Genomic DNA, 22,194 nt, shown 5'->3' with positions numbered 1-22,194 from the left:
GGAATGGGAGAAGAATTTAAAAAATGGGATTAGTGTAAATCAATGGTTGATGATTGGCATGGAGGATGACTATGACTGTGAGTGGAGTCTGGTAGCTCTGAAGTTTTTATTATAGCTAATGAAAGATGAAAATCTTAGCAAGTTGTTTATTATCTCTACCTCTACTCTTTTGCATGTATTGCATGCTGGATTTTGACTACCTCAGAAATAATCTTACCAGGGAAATCTATGATATAATCAACCAGCTCAGTATTGGAAGAAGCAAGCCACAATTTGTAGAGATGTCCCTTCAGTTAGTACTATTTTGTTTTAGTAATTAAATAAACAGACAATAAAGTGTGATTCCGGTAGTGATAGGTTATCACACAGCACAACATACTACATCCAATGTCCGGAGTGATTCAGACTGACTCCCTGAAGTAAGTCAAAGTATAATGTCAAATTAATTTGCATTTTATACAGAATATTTCATGTTTGATATGTACAATTCATTAAAAAGGCAGTCAAAAACAACAAAGACAAACGTTTACAGCAAAGCGCTTTAATGTTGTACTTTTCCTCCCACCCACCCTTTTCTTAACCAAACTACAGTACATACTTTAAATAAGGCATGACACAATTTGGAAATTTAAAAATTTATAAACTATCCTAAAGTCCTGAACAGAAAACACCACGTCTAAGAGTGTGTTTTTTTTAAAATTAAGAGTACAATGGATCACATCCCCATCAGTGCAAAGAAAAATACAGGTAACCTCGGAGCTTTCACAATGTAAGTATCCTGGAATCCTTAAACATGCAAAATAAAATCCTGCTCTACCTCATTGGACTAGTTTGTATATGCGACTTTCTCCTTGCCAATGCAGCAGTTTCTTCATAGCATAAACAATGTTTCCTGGCACTGCACAAAGGTTAACCATAATATGCTAGAAACGGAACAGGTCATGAACATTTATAAAATATAAGAATAAAAAATATATACAGTGACAACAGGTTAAGGACAGAAATCATTAGGCAATACAAAGGAAAGGTTAACATTATTTGCTGTGTACATTTCAGTATTTTCTTCGGTTGCCCTGTGCATTGTGGTGAGGAGAGAGCTCTGGTGGCTCTCATCATGCACTCTGGTTACCTTTACTCCCCCATATTAACACAAAAGTTAGGTCTGAATGTAAATCTTTGTGACCGTTTTATTTATTTATCTGTCAAGTACCTCTACAAAAACAAGCCTTTTTAACAACTAAACAATAATTGTAAAATATACGAAATATGCAACCAGCTGAGAATGGTAATTTTTTGTTAAAGAAAGAAGCAAATTGTTTTAACCACAGCATGCCAAATCATTCTTTCCACAAACTCTGGCAATGATGATTTTTACCTGTTTTCTTTGTAAAATACAGCAACTTGATAAGCTTCTTCAGCAACAAAAACAAACTGTATACTTGTATGATCTACATAAAACATATTTACAATGGTATTTGGCATATGTGTAATCATCTATGCTATCAGCTTTTTGTTCTGCAGTGTAAATGTATTCAGAATAATATTCACATACTCGGGGAAAATTGGTGTTGAAATTGGTGTAATCCATAGAATCATATATTTAGGTTTCTTTTAAATCTTTCTTTCTGTTTTTTTTTTCTGTTTTTCATTTTGGTTCATTTGTGCTGATCTTTCCTGAATTGCCAAAAATACACAAGAAGAAAACCTTCCCAAAGTCATTCTAAATGAACCATTCCTTTTTACTCTCGTCAATGGATTCTGTGAAGTTAGGATCATTGTTTATGATGGCTGCATCAGCATTTTCAGCGGACTCAGCCCCCTTGGCCTCGTTGGTGTGGTAGGTTCCTTTGTGGCGAAACATGTAACGGATCAGGAAGACCAAAGTGCAAAGAATGGTGAAGATAACAACTGCAATAATACCTAACAGAAAAGAAACACCTATTAATTAAGAGATTAAACAGCAGGATCAAATTAGAACATCTTCAAAGTGTATTCCTTCATCATCCTTTTCTGAAGATCTGGACTCTATGAAAAAAGTCTGGCTCCACAGTCTTGGGCTGCCCAGCAGTATCCTGCCCAGGTGCCCACCTCAGGGGCTCCCCAAGTTCACATCTCACTCTACTCAATAGCAGAGCACTGGAAATAGCTGCTTTGGTGCTTTGACCATAGGGAGACATCAAGTGAAATGGGCAAATAAAAATAAGCCTAAACTAAAGCATATATTTTTAAAAAGAATCTGTTTAGAAAAAGTATTTTATGAGCATAAAAGAAATGGTATAGAAATCCATTCCTGGCCATTTGTGCCAGATGCTTTCAATAAACTATTCGATTAACTTCAAGGGAATTGTATTCAGGGAGTGGAGTCCAATACACAGATGCAACTACATTGAAGACACAAGGAACAACATTGAGATGTTTTGGATTAGAGACTGAAGATGCTCTTTCTGCTTTAGCCTTGTGGTGGTGCTCTTTCAACACTGAACTCATCGTTCAACACTGAGTTCAACACTGAACTGGTCATAAAGCAACTACAAAGTGCATTTTGATGATGCAGTGCCGTGAGATTGGGCTCTTGTTCCACTGATCATTGAAGTGAATCAGGAATTTTACTCTCATATTCAAATTTCAATAAAGGAAGTTGCCCTAAATCTTTATTAATAAATGAAAAAAAATGTTTAAATAAAATGATGCCATTAACATGGTAATTGTTTAGTTCATAGGCTGACTGGGAATGTTGCAACTTCTTAATAAAAATACTTTAGGGAACGTTTTCAATGCCGCTATTTGGCTTTTAAAACGTTACTATGTACATTAAATACTCAAGTCTGCAGTTATTAAATGAGGCCATGCCGCATGCCTAGCATATGAAGTGAGTACACATTAAGGTGGCACAAGTGGCTGCAGATGCTGGAATCTTGAACAAAAAGCAAAGTGCTGGGGGAATGGTGGTTCAGGTAGCATCTGTGAAGTTTGAGTTGAGTTGAGTTTATTGTCATGTGTACCGAGGTACAGTGAAAAGCTTTTGTTGCGGGACAATGTTTTGGATCGGGACCCTTTTTCAGACAGATGAAGTAAGTATATGTTAACATAGCTGCAGTGACTATTGCCATTGACTTATTGGAATTTCTTTTGTTTGAAATATTTAATAACATTAATGTTTTGACTTGCAAGATACTACGTTTTCAGTTCCTACTTAAATCTGAAATGTATTAGCTCCTCTACAAAAATTTATAAATAAGTAAATCAGAGCAAAACATCCAATAATCTGCAGCTTCACATTTAACCCCCCTATCACTATAGTGTGTTGCAGGCGATGCATTAGCAGAATTTTAGAAATGTAGATGTTGGCAGATGTAAACATATTAGCAGTGATGGCATTTGATCTAAGTGACTGCAATATTTCATGGTTGAAATAAGAAAAAAAGAACAGGCAGCTAACCTGTACTCAATCATGCCAACCTGGATAGGAAATATTTAGATGGATATGGGAAATGTGGGCAATTGGAACGAGTTTAGATGGGGCATTATGGTCAGCATGTATGAGTTGGGCCAAAGGGCCTGTTTCGGTGCTGTATAACCCTATGTCTCGATGCAGTATTATAAAATGATTTCACGGGCTGTACTGTACTGTACTTCAGCGGGATGCGCATTGTAGATCTGTACCATCTGCTGAAAACAGCCCAGCAGCTAAACTACACCACACAGGGCAATGCCAGCAATAGCTACTTCTCAAATAGCTACTTCTCAAGAAGATGCCATAACTGCCAAAAAGTGAAGTATTCTGCACACCCAATCCACATGGTGGCACCTTGTTTCATTGGAGTCATAGAATCACACAGCACAGAAACAGGCCCTTCAGCCCAACTTACCCATGCTGAACAAGATGCTCCATCTGCACTAGTCAAACCTGCCCAGGTTTGGCCCATATCCCTCTAAACATTTTCTATGCATGTACCCATATAATATATTTTAAATATTGTTATAGTACCTGCCTCAACCATCCCCTCTGGCAGCTCGTTCCATGTACATTCACTCTTTGTGTGAATTAGCTGTGTTATCAGGTATAAGTAATAAGAGTTGTTTGTGTGTTTCCGCACATTCACACAGCCTCAGTTTATCTTGCTGAATACGTTCTTTACCGATACTTACATTGAGAAAAAAGATTACTTACAGCCTTATAAAAGGCTGCATGTTAACGGCCCTTTATGCCACTGCGTCCTGTGTGAAAAGATCTGAAACATCAATTCTGAAACATCAGAGCAAGGAAACAGATCCTGAAAGGCCTGTTGTGATTGTCCTAGTTTTCGTTTTATCAATTAAACATCTTCCAGTGTTTATATTAACGAAACACATGAAGAATACTTCTCCCTATTCATGACAAGGCAGCACATAACAGAAATGGAAATAGGCTTATGTCACAAGACCTTGACTTAACTCATTCATCACCTGAAAAATTAAAGAATTGTGGTAATTGTCAATGAAACACACTTATGCCCTGGGGAATGCACTTTGCTTGAGATATTATTAGCTGTGTGGGTAATTAGGAAGAGTAATAAAGTTACCAAATCTAAATGGCAGCAGGGCAGTGAAGTTGTCCTGATATGACTGGCTTCTGTAGAAGTAGATAAAAGTACTGGGGAAACTCAGCGGGTGCTCAACACCCGCTGAGTTTCTTCAGCATTTTTGTGTACCTTCAATTTTCTAGCATCTGCAGTTCCTTCATAAACAAATAGATAAAAGTACTGACTGATCAATGCCTCGATCTCTTCATCTCTATCGTCTATAGTCAAAGATCTCTTGCATTAACTTTCCTTTCAACTCCAGATTCCCTAAAGGGTCTGCTCTTGGCCAGTTAGACCCCTTTTCACCATCTACTTGCTACTTCCTGGTGGCATAATACAATAACCACAGCTTCCACGTGTACATCGATGATGCCCAGCTCTAACTCAGCGCTCTCAAATTATTTGCTGCCTCTGGCACCTTGTGTCTTGTCTAATCATAGTCATATAGCGTCATATAGCCAAATATGCTCATGCTGACAGTTTGCAACCATCTGTATTAGTTCAATCTTGCACATTTGGCCTATATTCTTCTACTACGAGGTGCTTCACGTACCTGTCTAGATACTTCTTAAATGCTGTCAGCAACTCTGCTTCCACCACTCTATTTGCAGTGTATTCTAGGTACTCACAACTCTACGTGAAAAATGTTACCCTCAAAGCCCTAAATCAAAGTCCTTTCATTTCATCTACCTCTGTTATTCGGGAAATGTTTTTTCCTGACTCCCTATCTGTAATCCCTCATACATCACAATCATGTCCCCTCTTAACCTAATCAACTGGAAAAACAAACCTAGCCTCTCCAGTTTCTTCTCATTACTGAAATGCTCCATCTCAGGCAACATCCTGGTGAATCTTCTCTGCACTTTCGCTAGAGTGATCATATTCTTCCTATATCTCGATGATCAGAACTGTATGCAGTATTCTAGTTGAGCTCTGAATGATCCTTTAAAATCATGGAGCATAACCTCCCCACTCTTGTATTCAATATACTAACTACTGAAGAACAATACCCCGTATGTTTTCCACCAATTAATAAAATGACGAGGGGAATATTTTGGGTAAATTAAAAGTTTTGGTTGGGGAGTCAAGAACTAAAGGGTAGAGGTTTAAGGTAAGAGGGGAATGATTTAATAGGACCATAAAGGGCAACCTTTTCAGACAAAGGGTGGTGGGTATATGGAATGAGCTGCCAGTTGAGGCAGGTACAATAACCATATTTAAAAGACATTTGGACAGGTACACAGATAGGAAAGGTTTAGAGGATATGGGCCAAACGTGGACAAAGGAGACCGCTTGAATGAGGTACCTTGGTTGGCATAAGCGAGTTGGGCTGAAGAGTGTGTTTTCCATGCTGACTGACTCAATGACTAAATTTAAGACTCAAGAAAGTAATATACTGGTCTCAGATGATCAAGACTCTTTGTGGCAATTATTAACACACTCAAAAGGAATAATTTAAAGTTTTGGATGTCACGCGTTTGTTTATTCTGACTAGATTAATGCTCCAAGTTCACACTCTGACACTCACCGCCAATAATTGCTGAATTTCGATTTACTCCATCATCGATGGCAGTCTCCTCATTATATGGAAACTCTGCACTAGCTGAAATACAAATAAACTCGTGTCAGAAGTCTAATTGTTCATTAGTTAATTAGATTGAATTCAAGTGAAAGAGTTATTAGGAGATGATAGCTCTTCAGAACTGAAGTCCACATGCAGGAAGCTTTGCATTTTTTTTTAACAAATAGCTACCTAAATATCTAAAAAAATAGGCTGTGTGCATTACTGTAAAGAAATGAATAAAAGAGTGATGCAAAACATTATTTTCATCAATATTAATACTGATTGTGGTAGTAAATTCTGGTAAGGTTATTTTCTTCTGCTGGCTTCTTTGTGCCATCAAAAGGAGAATCCTGAAATACAAAATAAACATTTTTGCAAAATCATCTTTGTCAAAATCGAGCAAGCAGTATGGCTCATTTGCTATAACCAATTCTAGTCTCTATCATAGTAATGTTGAATAATAATCCACAACTTTTATTGTAAGTGAAATGAGCATCATTTGACTATTTAGGTGGTGAATTTTGAAAAATCTGTGCGTTTTCTCAAGAATCCTGCCAAAGAGTCGAAACAGATTAATGTATCATGCATTGCTTGTGAATTTGTAATTGTCGGCACAATGGTAGTGCATCAGAAATAGTTAATTGCATGCTAAATGTATTAAGTTGTTTTTGAGATATCAAAAAATAAATTGGATTAATGCAAAGTTTTAATTATTTCTGTGCCTTGCAAAATAGGTTAAACAAAAATATATCCATGTGTTTGGATTTTCCTCTGATCTTCTGTAATTTTGATTGGAGGTTTCTGGAAGCAAGGAAGGAGGTTGGTGTCAGTGATTCTTCCATAATTTTAACATGCGGGAAAGATCTTGCCTCATTTGGCATTTACTACTTACTGATTCAATGTATAATCCTGTACTGATGTTAATCCATTTCAATCTCTCCAATATCTAAAATGACTTGAGCAAAACACAAAGTGCTGGAGTAACTCAACGGGTCAGGCAGCATCTGTGGATTAACAAACGATGTTGCGGGTCAGAATCCTTCACCAGGCCCGAAATGTTGCCTATCCACTAACTTCCAGATGATGCCTGACCCAGTGAGTTACTCTAGCTCAGGTGTTTTGCTCAAAGTTCCAGCATCTGCAGTTTCTGGTGTAGCTAAAATGACTTAATGTACAGTAGGTCATTATAGACCATGAAATGCACCAGAAACATTGTATATTCAGGTTTCACTTACATTTTAAACAGGAAACTGTGGACATCAAACAATAATATGTCAATGAGGCTCCAAGCACAAATATATCACCTGGAAGAATACAATTAATTTTACAGTGATGTCCAAATGGAAGGATATTGGCTCTCCAGTTTCCCAACATAATTGCAATCAGTGTGTTACAACTTGCTCTTTTGGACAGGATTAATGGACATCCACTTGGCTCAGGTAGTAAATGGGTGTCCAAACTCTCCATCAGTTTTTACTCTGCCCATTTTTCAGACAAGAAAGGCAATTGTAATGAAGAACAAAGTAAAGAGTAGATCGCAGTTTATCTGATTTCAGTTGATAGTCAGCTTGTCATACAAGAAAGAGCAGGGATAAGTATTTAAGTATTTTAATCAATGCTCTAAATAGGTTAGCATAGACTCTCATCAGAAATATAATAATTTTTGACTTTAGACTTTGCTTTGGACTTTAGAGATACAGTGCAGAAGCAGGCCCTTAGGCCCACAAAATCCATGCTAACCAGTGATCACTTCATACAGTAACACTATCCTAAATACTAGGGACAATTTTACAATTTTTAACAAAGCCAATTAACCTATAAACCTGCTCATCTTGGAGCACCCGGAGAAAACCCACACGATGGCAAGGAGAATGTACAAATTCTGTACAGACAGCACCTGTAGTCAGGATCGAACCTGGGTCTCTGGCGCTGTATGGCAGCAACTCTACCGCTGCGCTACAGTGCTGCCCTTTTTAAAATGAAAATGTTATTCTTTGTGTGAGGTGGAAATGAAGCAATCAACATTTGAAGTGGAATAACTTCCTTCAGCCACCTTTGAAGGGTAAGTTAAGGAAGTTGATTAAATACAATAATATCCTTACATCAAAGATTTAACTTTCACTCATGCTTCCTACTTGCTTCCATAATCTGGATTTATATGATCTTTATATTGCACTCATTCCATTTAAAAATTCCAACTCAGCAGTCATTGTGTAAGTACTAAATTCATTAAAAGCATATTTTATTTAATAACTTAATCGGTACTCAATTATGTGCATCAATACCAAGAAACATCGTAGAACAAATCAAAATAATTGAGCAATAATGAAAATTAACTTCTAGGCTAATTTATCTGATCAAACCATTTGTTAAAATGACAGGAGGCTAGTTGTAAGCAAAATGAAACTAAATGAACTGTTACAAGTAGTAGAAAATATGTCTACAAAACATGAATTATGTCAGTGCAACACATGCACATTAAAACAGTTCAGAATCTAGTGAACCTCTATAACTTCCAAACCATATTCGGAATGCTCTCTTGAATGATTATATTTGAATGTGGCAGTTTTTTTAGTTTTAGAGATACTGCACAGAAACAGGCTGTTCAGTCCACCAGTCCATAGAGTCATAGAGTGATACAGTGTGGAAACATGCCCACACCGGCCAACATGTCCCAGCTACATTAGTCCGACCTGCCCACATTTGGTCCATATCCTTCCAAACCTGTCCTATCCATATACCCGTTTCTTAAATGTTGGGATAATCCCTGCCTCTTCTGGCAGTTTGTTCCGTACACTCAACACCCTTTGTGTGAAAAGGTTACCCCTCAAATTCTTATTAAATCTTTTCTCCATCACCTTGGTCTGGTCATTGATTCACCTACTCTGGGCAAGAGACTATCTGCATCTACCCGATCTATTCCTCTCATGATTTTATGAGATCACTCTTCATCCTCCTGCACTCCAAGGAATAGAGACCCTGCCTACTCAACCTTTCCCTATAGCTCAGACCCTCTAGCCCAGGCAACATCCTTGTAAATCTTCTCTGTGTCCTTTCCAGCTTGACAACATCTTTCCCATAACATGGTGCCCAGAACTGAACACAATACTCTCAACCTCATCAACATCTTATACAACTGCAACATGACCTTCCAATTTCTATACTCAATACTCTGACTGATGAAGGCCAATGTGCCAAACACATTTTTGACCACCCTATGTACCTGCGACTATACCTGAGTACAAGCCGAGTCTATCCAGTCTTTCTTCCAATGTCAGGACTTTCATATGAAGAAAGACTGGATAGACTCGGCTTGTACTCGCTAGAATTTAGAAGATTGAGGGAGGATCTTATAGAAACATACAAAATTCTTAAGGTGTTGGACAGGCTAGATGCAAGAAGATTGTTCCCGATGTTGGGGAAGTCCAGAACAAGGGGTCACAGTTTAAGGATAAGGGGGAAGTCTTTTAGGACCGAGATGAGAAAAACATTTTTCACATAGAGAGTGGTGAATCTCTGGAATTCTCTCCCACAGAAGGTAGTTGAGGCCAGTTCATTGGTTATATTTAAGAGGGAGTTAGATGTGGCCCTTGTGGCTAAGGGGATCAGGGGGTATGGAGAGAAGGCAGGTCTCTGACATCGGGGAGGGGGGAGAGTGCAGTGGAGAGATAAGTTTATTTGGCCTTCCATCACAGCTATGTGATGGATGTTTATGTTAAATGTAATTATGTTGTGTCTGGGGTCTATTTGTGTGTAATGTATGGCTGCAGAAACGGCATTTCGTTTGGACCTCCAGGGGTCCAAATGACAATTAAATTGACTCTGACTCTGACTCTGAGGTACCGGATACTGAGTTGGATGATCAGCCATGATCATGTTGAATGGCAGTGCAGGCTCGAAGGGCCGAATGGCCTACTCCTGCACCTATTTTCTACATTTCTATGTTTCTATGACTCCACCTTCAAGGAACCATGCACCAGCACTTCTAGACCGCTCTGCTCTACAATACAACCTAGAGCCCTACCCTTCACTGTGTAGATCCTGCCCATGTTAGATTTCCCAAAATGCAACACCTCACATTTGTCTGTATAAAATGGCATCAATCATTCCTCAGCACACCTGGCCAATTGATCAAGATCTTGACTTCTGATAACGCATTCATGATAGTTCTATGTTATCCCACTTTCTCATCCACTCCCTATCCACTCAGGGCATTTTAGAAAGGCCAATTAACCTACAAACCCTCGTGTCTTTGGGATTTGGGAGGAAACCAGAGGACCCGGAGGAAACCCATGCAATGACAGGGAGAGTGTGCAAACCTGCACAGACGGCACCCGAGGCCATTGAACTCTGGTCTCTGGCATTGTGAGGCAGTGGCTCTACCAGCTGAGCCACTGTGCCATCCACACAGAACTTATTATCTTCTCAACAATGATGGACTTGGAGATAGATGACCACCAGCTTAGATACACACGGCTAGCTTCTTTGGTAAGTTTATTAGTAAACTGATTGAATTTTACAAAAAACAGACTTACTTTTCAAAAAGAAAAATTGCCAAGACCTAGCCCACAATTTACAATATTATGCAAATAGTGACATTTGAATTCTTACAATGTGATTCTGTTTCATAAAGTTAAGCACTAGTGTGAACAGATGGTCGGTATTGACTTAGTGGGCTGAAGGGCCTGCTTCCATGCTGTATCCTCAATCAATCAATTAAAACTCTTCGGGTCACAGACAGTTCTCAGGAACGGACCACTAACCCAGGGTTCAGAAATGCGGATGTAAAATTTGAACAATGTTTGTGGAAAGTCAGCAGTGTGTCTGTTATTGCCAACTGTTTCAGCGTCTGCTGATTTCAATTATTTATTTGAGTTTCAATTTTGAAGATTATTATTATTTGCCTATTTTCAGTTTTCTTTTATTATTTGAGAGATTGACTTGCTTATGAACTTTCCATTTCCTAGTTCACTGATGGGAAAAGACCAGAGTATACAGTAGATAATTGTGGAAAGAGTAGAACGGTTTTATAGGCTGGTGCAGTTTAGGGTTAGGCCTCAAATACGGCAGCAAGGAAAGGTTGATGCTGAGGTACGCTGAAGGGAGTGAAGACCACTGTAAGTGCTAGAATGTGAGAGGGAGAACTTTGCTTTGCCTTGGACCACGATCAGGTCCTATAGGATCAGTGGGAGTTGCAACGTCCATTAATGCTCCATCAACTCAGCTGCTGCATGCTTCTTCATATTTTTAACCTTCATAATCTTCATATTTTTAACCTCTCTCTTTTCACAGAGCTAACCCGAGCTGCAAATTGATAATAACGTACAGAATTTATTATTTTTTTATTATTTTTATTTTTTTTAAGATTAGAATAAGAAAAATAAGTTAGATAGTAAAGGATAGAAAGATGTGAAATATATAGTGTGTGAAGAAAGAAAACGAGTAAATGAAGAAAGTTGAGAGAGAAAATAGAGAAAATAAAATAGAAAAGGAGATCATTATTTATAATCTTGACCAACCCTCGTCCAGTCCTGAAACAGTTATTTTTTACAATTGTGTTGCACCATATGATTCCAAAAAAACGACGAATGGAGACCAACTCGTTATGAATTGGTCTGATTTATCCATTAGGAGGAATCGCATTTCCTCAAGATGAGCGGTATCCAACATACTTGCAATCCACATTTTAAGCGTTGGTATTGATGTACCCTTCCAAAATGTAAGTATTAATTTTTTTGCTATTATTAAACCATAGTTAAGGAATAGATTTTGAGATGTGTTCAATTTATTCCCATCTTCCATTACACCAAATATAATCATTTCAGTATTAGGTTCCATTCTTGTCTTGAATAATTTTGTAAATATTTCAAAAATATAATTCCAAAATCTATAAAGTTTTATACAGGAAACTAAGGAGTGTGTTATAGTTGCCTTTTGGGCTAGACATTTGTCACAAGTGGCGGATATATTTGGATAAAATTTGTTCAACCTTGTTTTTGAATAATATAATCTATGTACAATTTTAAATTGAATTAGATTATGTCTTACATTAATTGAGCATTTGTGAATATATATCAGGTATTTTTCCCATTTAACCTTCGTAATTTGTATCATTAGTTCCCGTTCCCACTCTTCTCTAAGTACCTCTGTCGATGGTAGGTCTATATTTAGAATACTATTATATAAATATGATATTAATTTTTGTGAGTCAGCTTCAATATTCATTGCTTCTTCCAATAAGTCAGGAGTTACTTTTTGATATCCATGTATATATTTTTTCACGAAATCGCAAATCTGAAGATATTTAAAATATTGGTTGTTTTTCAATTTAAATTTTAATTGTAGTTGTTGGAATGATAGTAGGTTTCCCATTTCGTACATATCCCCGATCCTCCTAATTCCGAGACTTTCCCATTGGTTATATGTCTTATCAATAAGAGATGGTTTAAATAAAGGGTTATTCGCTATTGGCATTAACAGTGATAGATTTCTTAATTTTAAAGATAATTTTATTTGTTTCCAAATTCTTATTGTACCATATATAATTGGGTTCTTCTTATATATTGTGTTATTCAGTTTTTTGGGGGAGAAGAGGATCGTGCCTATATTACAAGGATGGCAATCCTCCTTCTCCATTTTTATCCATTCTGTCTGTTGGGTAGAACTATCCAACCAATAAATCATATTCTTAATATGCACTGCCCAGTAATAATACAGAATTTCTTGCAACCTGTTAAATGAATTCTCATGTTCAAGAAGGAACTGCAGATGCTGGAAAATCGAAGGTAGACAAAAGTGCTGGAGAAACTCTGCGGGTGCAGCAGCATCTATGGAGCGAAGGAAATAGGCAACGTTTCGGGCTGAAACCCTTTTTCAGACTGATGTAGGGTGGGGGGGGGGTGGGCGGGAAGAACTAAGGAAGAGGAGGAGCCAGAGGGCGGAGGGAGAGCTGAGAAGGGGAGGAGACAGCAGGGGCTACCGGAAATTGGAGAAGTCAATGTTCAAGCTGCTGGGGTGCAGACTGCCCAGCGGAATATGAGGAGCTGCCAGAGGGCTGAATTTCCGGTGGTCCTCACAGCAGGGCTACCGGAATGGGAGAAGTCAATGTTCAAGCTGCTGGGGTGCAGACTGCCCAAGCGGAATATGAAGTGCTGCTCCTCCAATTTCCGGTGTTCCTCACTCTGGCCATGATTGCCAAGCCTACGCTTGGTCTCACCGATGTAGATCCGCTGACATCTAGAGCAGCGGATGCAATAGATGAGGTTGGAGGAGATGTAGGTGAACCTCTGTCGCACCTGGAACGACTGCTTGGGTCCTTGAATGAAGTCGAGGGGGGAGGTAAAGCGACAAGTGTAGCATCTCCTGCGGTTGCAACGGAAAGTGCCCGGGGAGGGGGTGGTGCGGGTGGGAAGGGAAGAATTGATCAGGGAGTTACGGAGGAAGCGGTCTTTGCAGAAAGCAGACAGGGGGGGAGATGGGAAGATGTGATGAGTGGTGGGCTCACGTTGGAGGTGGCGAAAATGACGGAGGATTATTTGTTGTATGTGACGGCTAGTGGGGTGAAAGGTGAGGACTAGGGGGACTCTGCCCTTGTTGCGAGTGGGGGGATGGGGAGAGAGAGCAGTGTTGCGGGGTATTGAAGAGACCCTGGTGAGAGCCTCATCTATAGTAGGGGAGGGGAACCTCCGTTCCCTGAAGAATGGGGACATTTCCGATGCCCTGGTGTGGAACACCTCATCCTGGGAGCAGATGCGGCGTAGACGGAGAAATTCGGAGTAGGGGATGGAGTCCTGACAGGAAGCAGGGTGGGAAGAATAGTCATTTTTAATCATTTCTCATCTTTAAGATGAATTGTACTGTGGGTGCCCTCTTGGTTAGTGGTGCACTAATTCTGGTGCACAATTTTTTAGCACGACAACAATATTATTTTTGTGGCTTTTAACCTATTCAGCAGTTTCATGATAACAAATGTGGTGAATATACTTGACGAAAGTTCGACTTAGTTAATGGTGGTGATCTCAGGAAGATTCGGGCAAAAGAGAATTGTCCACGTGTGTCTTTACAAACGTGTTTTGGGCTTTGCCCGTAACATGCTCAGGGTTTTGCCCTGACCCCATTAATTGCTTGTGTGCCCACCAACATTTATGACTGTATGTGGCAAAATTACTACTACTTTTTGAAGGCAAAATGTACACCCTCAATAAAACCACGAGGACATCCCTAAGTCCAACATGAGTGTGGATGGTGTTCATACTGTTCATGTGGACAGGAATTGCAGAGAGACTGGCAAATGTAAAAGTGGGGAACTTGCTATTCTCGTTAACACCAAGTGGTGCAACCCTGGTCACTTCATGGTTAAGGAGCGTGTGTGTAGCCCGGACATTGAGCTGATGGCTGTGGGTCTCCGTCCATACTATATGCCCATGGAATTCTCACACGCCAATGTGGTGGCTATTTTTATTCCTCCGTTCGCCAACCAGCTGCGCGTGAGTGACGTCATCCACAGTCACTGCAAGACTACAGACACAGCAGCACCTGACACAACGCTATCTCTGGAGATTTCAACCACATGACTCTGGACACTACCATACCCACTTTCACTCAGTTTGGTGACTGTCCCACCAGGGATATCAAAACATTGGACCTGCTGAATGCCAATGTTAAAGACGTGCACAGCTCCATAGCCCTTCCGCCACTGGGAAGATCCGAGCACAACTTGCTTCACCTCCTACCCAGGTATAAGCCAATGGTCCAGAGGCTGCCTGTGATCACAAGATTCGTGACACAAGGCCTGCGATGCACTACAGGACTGTTTTAAGGTGACAGACTGGGACGCAATATGTTGTCCCCATGGAGTGGACATTGATGGACTCACAAACTGTTACCAGTTACGTAAAGTTGTCCCGGAGAAGACTGTACACTGTTTCCCCAACAGCAAGCCCTGGGCCACCAGTGACATAAAGGCCCTTCTCAACCAGCAGAAGAGGGCCTTCAGGAATGGTGACAGAGAGGAGGTGAAATGGGTACAGAAAGACCCATTGACCCAGACGTGGACAGGGCAAGGAGGAAGCTTGAGCTGATACTTCAGCAGAACAGCATGAGGGATGTGTGAAGCTGTATAAAGAGCATTACAAGTTACAAGAAGCCAAATGGCCTAGAAATCAGGACTGGGCCAACAAGCTAAACATGTTTTCTAACAGATTTGTTGGAGGGGCTTCTGCCAACCCTTCCCCCTGCTCCCCGACAGACTCTCCCCCTCAATCCGCCCTGTCCACTTCTTCCGCCCTTTCTTTGTCGCACCTGGCCATCAAGGCTGAGCAGGTGAGGAAGGAGCTGAGCAGACTCCGCCCAGGCAAAGCCACGGGTCCTGATGGTGTCAGTCCTAGGGTTGTGTGGAGTACTCCAGCATATCTTCAACCTGAGCCTGAGCCTGGAGAGGGTTCCTGTGATGTGGACTCACATGTGGAAGACATCCTGCCTGATTCCTGTACCAAAGAGGACGCGGCCCAGCTCCTCCAATGACAACAGACCGGCAGTGCTGACTTCACACATCATGAAGTCCCTGGAGTGGCTGGCGCTCACTCACCTGCGACCCCTGGAACAAAGATAGGGGTTGAGGATGCCATCATCCACCTGCTCCATCATTCCAATGCTCACCTGGATAAGCCGGGAAGCTCAGCGTGAGTCATGTTTTGTTTACTTCCCCAGTGCTTTCAACACCATCCGGCCTGCACTGCTAGGGAGCAAACTGACAAAGATGCGGGTGGATGGTCGTGGATCACCAACTACCTGACTGGACGACGGCAATGTTTCAGGCTTCAGAACTGCGTCTCGGACATGGTAGTGAGCGACACAGGGGCCCCACAGGGGGACGGTCCGCCCTCCCTTCCAGTTCACCATCAACACCTCGGACCTCAGATATAACTCGGAATGCTGCCACCTGCAGACCTTTTCAGATGACTGTGCAATTGTCGGCTGCATCAGTGAGGGGAGGGATGCTGAATGCAGAGGTGCAGTCAACGAGTGGTGTGGGCTAAATCACCCGCAGCTCAACACTGACAAGACTAAGAAGTTGGTGGTGGAATTTAGGAGGAGAGGAACACCCCTGTCCCCTGTCTGTATCAATGGTGTGGATGTGCAGTTTACCAAGTTGCCCAAATACCTTGGAGTTTACCTGGACAGTAAACTAGACTGTTCCAGGAATGCTGAGGCCCTGTACAAGAAGGGACAGAGCCAGCTGTACGTTTTGAGAAGGTGCAGATGTTCTTCCAATTGGTGGTAGCCAGTGCCATCTTCTTCGCTGTCATGTCCTGGGGCAGCTGGGCAAAAGCCGTGGACGGCAATAGGATCAACAAACTCATCAGGAAGGCTGACTCCGTCGTGGGGGCGGAGTTGGATTCATGGGAAATGGTCTTGGAGGGGAGGATGCTCCTTAAACTGCGGAGCATCCTGGACAATACAGCTCACAGGGGGTATGGAGAGAAGGCAGGTACAGGATACTGAGTTGGATGATCAGCCATGATCATATTGAATGACGGTACAGGCTTGAAGGGCCGAATGGCCTACTCCTACACCTATTTTCTATGTTTCACCCTCTCCATGACACACTAGTTAACCTGAGGAGTACCTTCAGCAACAGACTGCTTCGATCAAGATGCAGTACAGAACGCCACAGGAGATCCTTCTTGCCTATGGCTATCAAACAGGGAACATACAACTCCTCCCCCTTCTGTAGTGGGGTAGACCGACTCCCCCTCCTCACCCCCCCCCCCCCCCTTCCGTATTATCTAAATGGTGGCCGATTGGGAAAGGGGGAGATCCAGCGAGACCTGGGTGTCATGGTACACCAGTCATTGAAGGTAGGCATGCAGGTGCAGCAGGCAGTAAAGAAAGCGGTTGTACAGGGTCTTGGTGAGACCACACCTGGAGTATTGCATACAGGTTTGGTCTCCAAATCTGAGGAAGGACATTATTGCCATAGAGGGAGTGCAGAGACGGTTCACCAGACTGATTCCTGGGATGTCAGGACTGTCTTATGAAGAAAGACTGGATAGACTTGGTTTATACTCTCTAGAATTTAGAAGATTGAGAGGGGATCTTATAGAAACTTACAAAATTCTTAAGGGGTTGGACAGGCTAGATGCAGGAAGATTGTTCCCGATGTTAGGGAAGTCCAGGACAAGGGGTCACAGCTTAAGGATAAAGGGGAAATCCTTTAAAACCGAGATGAGAAGAACTTTTTTCACACAGAGAGTGGTGAATCTCTGGAACTCTCTGCCACAGAGGGTAGTTGAGGCCAGTTCATTGGCTATATTTAAGAGGGAGTTAGATGTGGCCCTTGTGGCTAAGGGGATCAGGGGGTATGGAGAGAAGGCAGGTACGGGATACTGAGTTGGATGATCAGCCATGATCATATGAATGGCGGTGCAGGCTCGAAGGGCTGAATGGCCTACTCCTGCGCCTAATTTCTATGTTTCTATGTTTCTATGTCCCCAATCTTTGTACATCCCCAATGCTTTCCACTCGTCACTTTAATTTCATGTTTCATGTGTCTTGTGTTTTATGTCTGTTGGCAGATCAATTTCCCTCCTGGGATAAATAAAGTTCTATCGTATCGTCCATTACCGCAAATGGTAGTTTCAGTAGTCTCAATCACTCTTGATACTGTGACCATGTTGACTGCGCAGTTAATGAATTGTGCTGGTGGTGTGGCTGAACTGAGCATTTATTTGAAATGACAAACAACATGAATTTATGTGTTTTCCTGCGACGCAATAAATGTAGCTAGGTTAACTGGGTACTAGTGTCAAAGGTTAGTGGGAGAAGGTAGGAGAATGGAGTTGAAAGGGGAAAATAGACCGGCCTTGATCAAATGCTGGCGCAGACTCGATGGGCTGAATGGCCTAAATCTGCTCTGACGCCTCATGTTCTTTCTGCAATCCTTGTTCTTTATTAGGGCTGAGCGAATTTCACCATTGGGGTTTCTTTGAACCACAGCGCTATTATCTGGGGACAGTTAAACCCCTTTCTCACAGGGCGCCTTGACGCAAGAGTTAACCAGAGTTGAACACCGTACGTCATTCGTAGACCACTGTGGACCACCGTGGCGCTAACGGCAGGTACTCGTGTAACTTGGTGACTCGGGAGAAAATTCAAGCAAGCTTGAATTTTTCCAAGAGTGACTTGTACACTTGTGGTTGAACATTGCAACATTATATGCACGTAGTGGCCAGTGCGATATCCGTGCGATATCCATACTGACTCTTGCGTGTACCGTGGGAACTCCTGCGAACGGTGAACCCGGAAGCTGGACAGAGGGGACAGAAGGTGAGTAAAAATTGTCTTCTGTGGGATTGAATTTAAAAAATAAAGATTTGCATCCGCATATGGACATCAACTTATTCATGAGTTATGTTAATGAGATTCAAGAAAATAACTATAATCTTTAAAGGGGACTTTACTGAAAGGTCCCGCATTTTTATGGTCCGTGAGAAATTTTTCACGTGTACTTCTTTGAGAGATACAGCTCGGAGTCCTCGCCGACCAGCGATCGATGCCTTTCCGAAGCAGGGTCCGGAACGCTACCAATCAATGTTCTCCAGAGACCCGTGTAAGGAGTGAACTGCACATGCTGGTTTAAAACAAAGACAGACACAAAAAGCTGGAGTAACTCAGCGAGTCAAGCAGCATCTCTGGAGAAAAATAGGTGATGTTTCGGGATGAGACACATCTTCAGACTCAATTCCGATTAGGATGTCTGAAGAAGGGCTCCGATTCGAATCGCCACCTATTCTTTTTCTCCAGAGATGTTGCCTGACCCATTGAGTTACTCCAACATTTTGTGTCTGTGTTCACTATGAACATTGAATTATTTAATTTTAGGTAACTTACACTCTCTCTCTCTCTCTCCCCTCGCCCACCCCCTCCTGCCCCCCCCCCCCCCCCCCCCCCACCCCCCCCCCCCCCCACCCCCCCACCCCCCCCCCCATACAGTAAATGTCGGTTAACCAGTCCAAGGTAGGAGACTCTTGGGATCACACTATCCCTAGCCAACAATTGGCCTATCAGGGAACAAAACGTAGACATAAAGTGCTGGAGTGACTCAGTGGGTCAGGCAGCATCTTTGGAGGAAAGGGTTAGGCGACATTTCGGGTCGGGACCCCTCTTCAAAATACCCTGCTGAGGTCATCTGTTGTTGGCCCTGATTTGTCCCAGTCTTTTCTTGCTTCCAGTTCCCCCCTACAATCATCCTGAAGATGGGTCCCGACCAAAAATGGAATCTATTCCTTTTCTCCAGAGATGCTGCTTGGCCCGCTGAGTTACGCCAGCATTTTGTGTGTAACTTGCTGATTCAGACAGTTTTTGATTATCAAGGATTCTGCGCTAACTCTTTACTCTGAAACACACGTTGGAAATTTAAACTTGGGCGCAACTAACATCGTCTTACTACCGTGGGAACTCTTTAACTCAGCGGGCAGGCAGCAGTTTATTGTTGCTCCCTTCAGTTTCCCAGGGGGTCGGGACGGGACTGGAGTTGGGAGGGAAAGGTGGGGGAGTTGAGGGAGAGGAGGAGGAGACAGATGGGGGTGTCTTCATTTACTGGCGGTGGATGTCTGTCACTGAAACAGGCAGGTGATATTTCACATCCACCTTGTGTGTGCCTCTCTCTCTCTCCCTCCCTCCCTCTCACACAGGCTGAGAGACTCTGCCTCTGTGAGTGTACGTCTCTTTCTCCCCCTCTCCCACACACAGTAAGACCGAGGTACTGTGCTCAGTCCATCTGTGTCTCCCACATACACAGTAAAACTCTGCTTTGTGTGTGTATATACGTCTCCCCTCATTTCTCTCTCTCCCCCCTATCATTCGTGCCACGTGATGATTTAATTACACTTGACAGTTTACAATGTGCCATTCAAGATTTAACGGGAAAGCTCGGGAGACGGACAAGTCACTCGCACAAATAACAGAAATGCCGAGTACCGTGGGAACTCTTTGTCTACCCCCCGTTATATCGTGTGATATCGTGCTAGACCACGACCACTTCACTCTGGTTACATCTTGCGTCAAGTCGCCCTGTGAGAAAGGCCTATTATGAAGTGCTTTAAGTTTTTTTTTAATTTTAAACTGGTTAAGAAAAGGGATAAATGAAAGTACTCTGTTCAGTGGAATAACCTTGAATCAATAAGGACCTTACCATTCATGTCAATTTTATCACAATCTATTTCTTCAGAGTTCAGTTATATTCCACATGTGGAAATATATACCTAAATGAAGCCATAACTCTCATACCGTGAGTGCTCTATGGAATGTATTAAGTGTGAACGGGCCTGCTAATGACAGAAAAATCTTCTTTTATGGCCGAGTGATTCATTGCCCAATTTGCCATTTTCCCAGGCAATAAATTCAAATGTAGGCATGATAAGATTAAACATAAGAAGTGCAGCAATACACACATTATTTCAGATATTGCCGCCTCTTACCTGAGCCAAAATGCCAGGGATCTGTGGCTGCCGGCATCGGTGGAATGGTTAAAGGGGAAGCGCCACAATTAGATTCAACAAATTCTCCTTGGACATTGACTTGAGAAGAGGGGTTGGGTTTCAGTGCAGCCTTGAGTGGTGCAATCTGGTTAAACTGAACTCGTGACAGACAGCCGATGAACCCAGGAGTATTATACTTCTGCACCTCTTGGTCAATGTTCCCAATTTCTGCAAGGAGAAGAACAAAAAATTGCAATAAGAATTGGTTTGAATTTGAAACTATCACTGTTCCGCAGATTATAACCATTGGTGAACTCTCTAAAAGGTAAAACATTTCAAAATAAACATCTGATATGTATTCCTCCATGAAGGATATGATGGGCAACTGGGAACAATTTGTGTACAAGTGAAAAGATGATTTCATCTTGCTGTCCTCATCACAATAATACCTCCAGTCATGGGAAAATTACAAAATCAAGGCTAAGAATTCTCTTCAAATTGTAAATAGCTTTTGGAAATATCAGTACAACAAGATTTCCTTCCTTTTATGATGACCAATGTTGTGGTTAATATCAATTCTGCACTTTGTAGTCTATTACACCCAATGTAGGTCCCAACTATCTGTTTGCTACCTTGGGTGGAGGTGGTGCATTGGTGGATGTTGTTGGGACTCACTGTCAAAGAACAAATAACGTGCTAAAATATTTTAATTATCTGGACCAAAGGACATGAATGAGGATCAGGGATAGACACAAAAAGCTGGAGTAACTCAGTGGGTCCGACAGCATCTCTGGAGAAAAATAATACGTAGGTGACGTTTTGAGTCGAGATCCTTCTTCAGACTTTAAACCCAGCATCTGCAGTTCCTTCCTACACAATCAGGATCAGGGGCTGTGCCGACAGGAACCCATTTCTGGTTGAGATTCCTGATCTGAGAGGACATAATAATATTAAATAAATCATGGGGCAGCATGTTGGCACAGCTGGTGGAGCTGCTGCCTCACAGTGCCAGAGACCTGGGTTTGATCCTATCTTCGGGTGCTGTCTGTGTGGAGTTTGCGTGTTCTCCCTGTGACCATGGAAACCATGAGGTTCCTCTGGGTGTTCCGGTTTCCTTGCACATCCCAAAGATGTGCGGGTTTGCAGGTTAATTGGTCTCTGTAACTTGCCCCAAATGGGTAAGGAGTGGATGTGAAAGTGGGATAGCAAAGAACTAGTGTGAATGGATGATTGATGGTTGGCGTGGACTCGGTGGACCGGACGGCCTGTATGAATGTTGTATCTCTCAATTAAACTAAACAACAGAGCATTGCCCCAAAGAACCTTTGGTTCACATTACCTATTTCTGAACAGCCGCTCTGAACTACATTTGTTTCAAACCTTCTGTGATTTGTAGACAAATTGCCAACCTCACTTATCTACAGATTGTTTTCTCATTAAAAATGAAACCTGGAAACTGGTGTAAATTAGTATTGAATGACTCTTCACACTCTTCAGGAGCAGATATCATCGGATGTGACGCAAAGGATCACATTAGTTAAGGAACAAAATGACAAAAAGTGCTGGAGTAACTCAGTGGGCCAGGCAG

At 41.9% G+C, this 22,194-nt stretch overlaps 1 protein-coding gene across 2 annotated transcripts in view; it reads right to left on the bottom strand.

The window, feature by feature from the left end:
• Positions 1 to 473: 473 nt before the first annotated feature.
• The window catches only part of LOC129710200 (contactin-associated protein-like 2), a 1,639,166-nt gene continuing 1,617,445 nt past the window's right edge, over positions 474 to 22,194 (bottom strand). Inside the window, exons 22-24 of one of the 2 annotated variants that reach the window (XM_055657015.1) lie at positions 20,607 to 20,834; positions 6,091 to 6,165; positions 474 to 1,920 (exon numbers count right to left, since the gene is read on the bottom strand). In XM_055657015.1, coding sequence (XP_055512990.1) covers positions 1,721 to 1,920; positions 6,091 to 6,165; positions 20,607 to 20,834 — 503 coding nt within the window. In that variant the 3' untranslated portion in view covers positions 474 to 1,720. The remainder of the gene's footprint in view (positions 1,921 to 6,090; positions 6,166 to 20,606; positions 20,835 to 22,194) is intronic. The other variant, XM_055657024.1, reaches the window with a different exon arrangement.

Source organism: Leucoraja erinacea, chromosome 2 (genome assembly GCF_028641065.1).
Source record: "Leucoraja erinacea ecotype New England chromosome 2, Leri_hhj_1, whole genome shotgun sequence".
Classification (NCBI taxonomy): domain Eukaryota; kingdom Metazoa; phylum Chordata; class Chondrichthyes; order Rajiformes; family Rajidae; genus Leucoraja; species Leucoraja erinaceus.
This window is presented reverse-complemented; position numbering and strand designations above follow the sequence as displayed.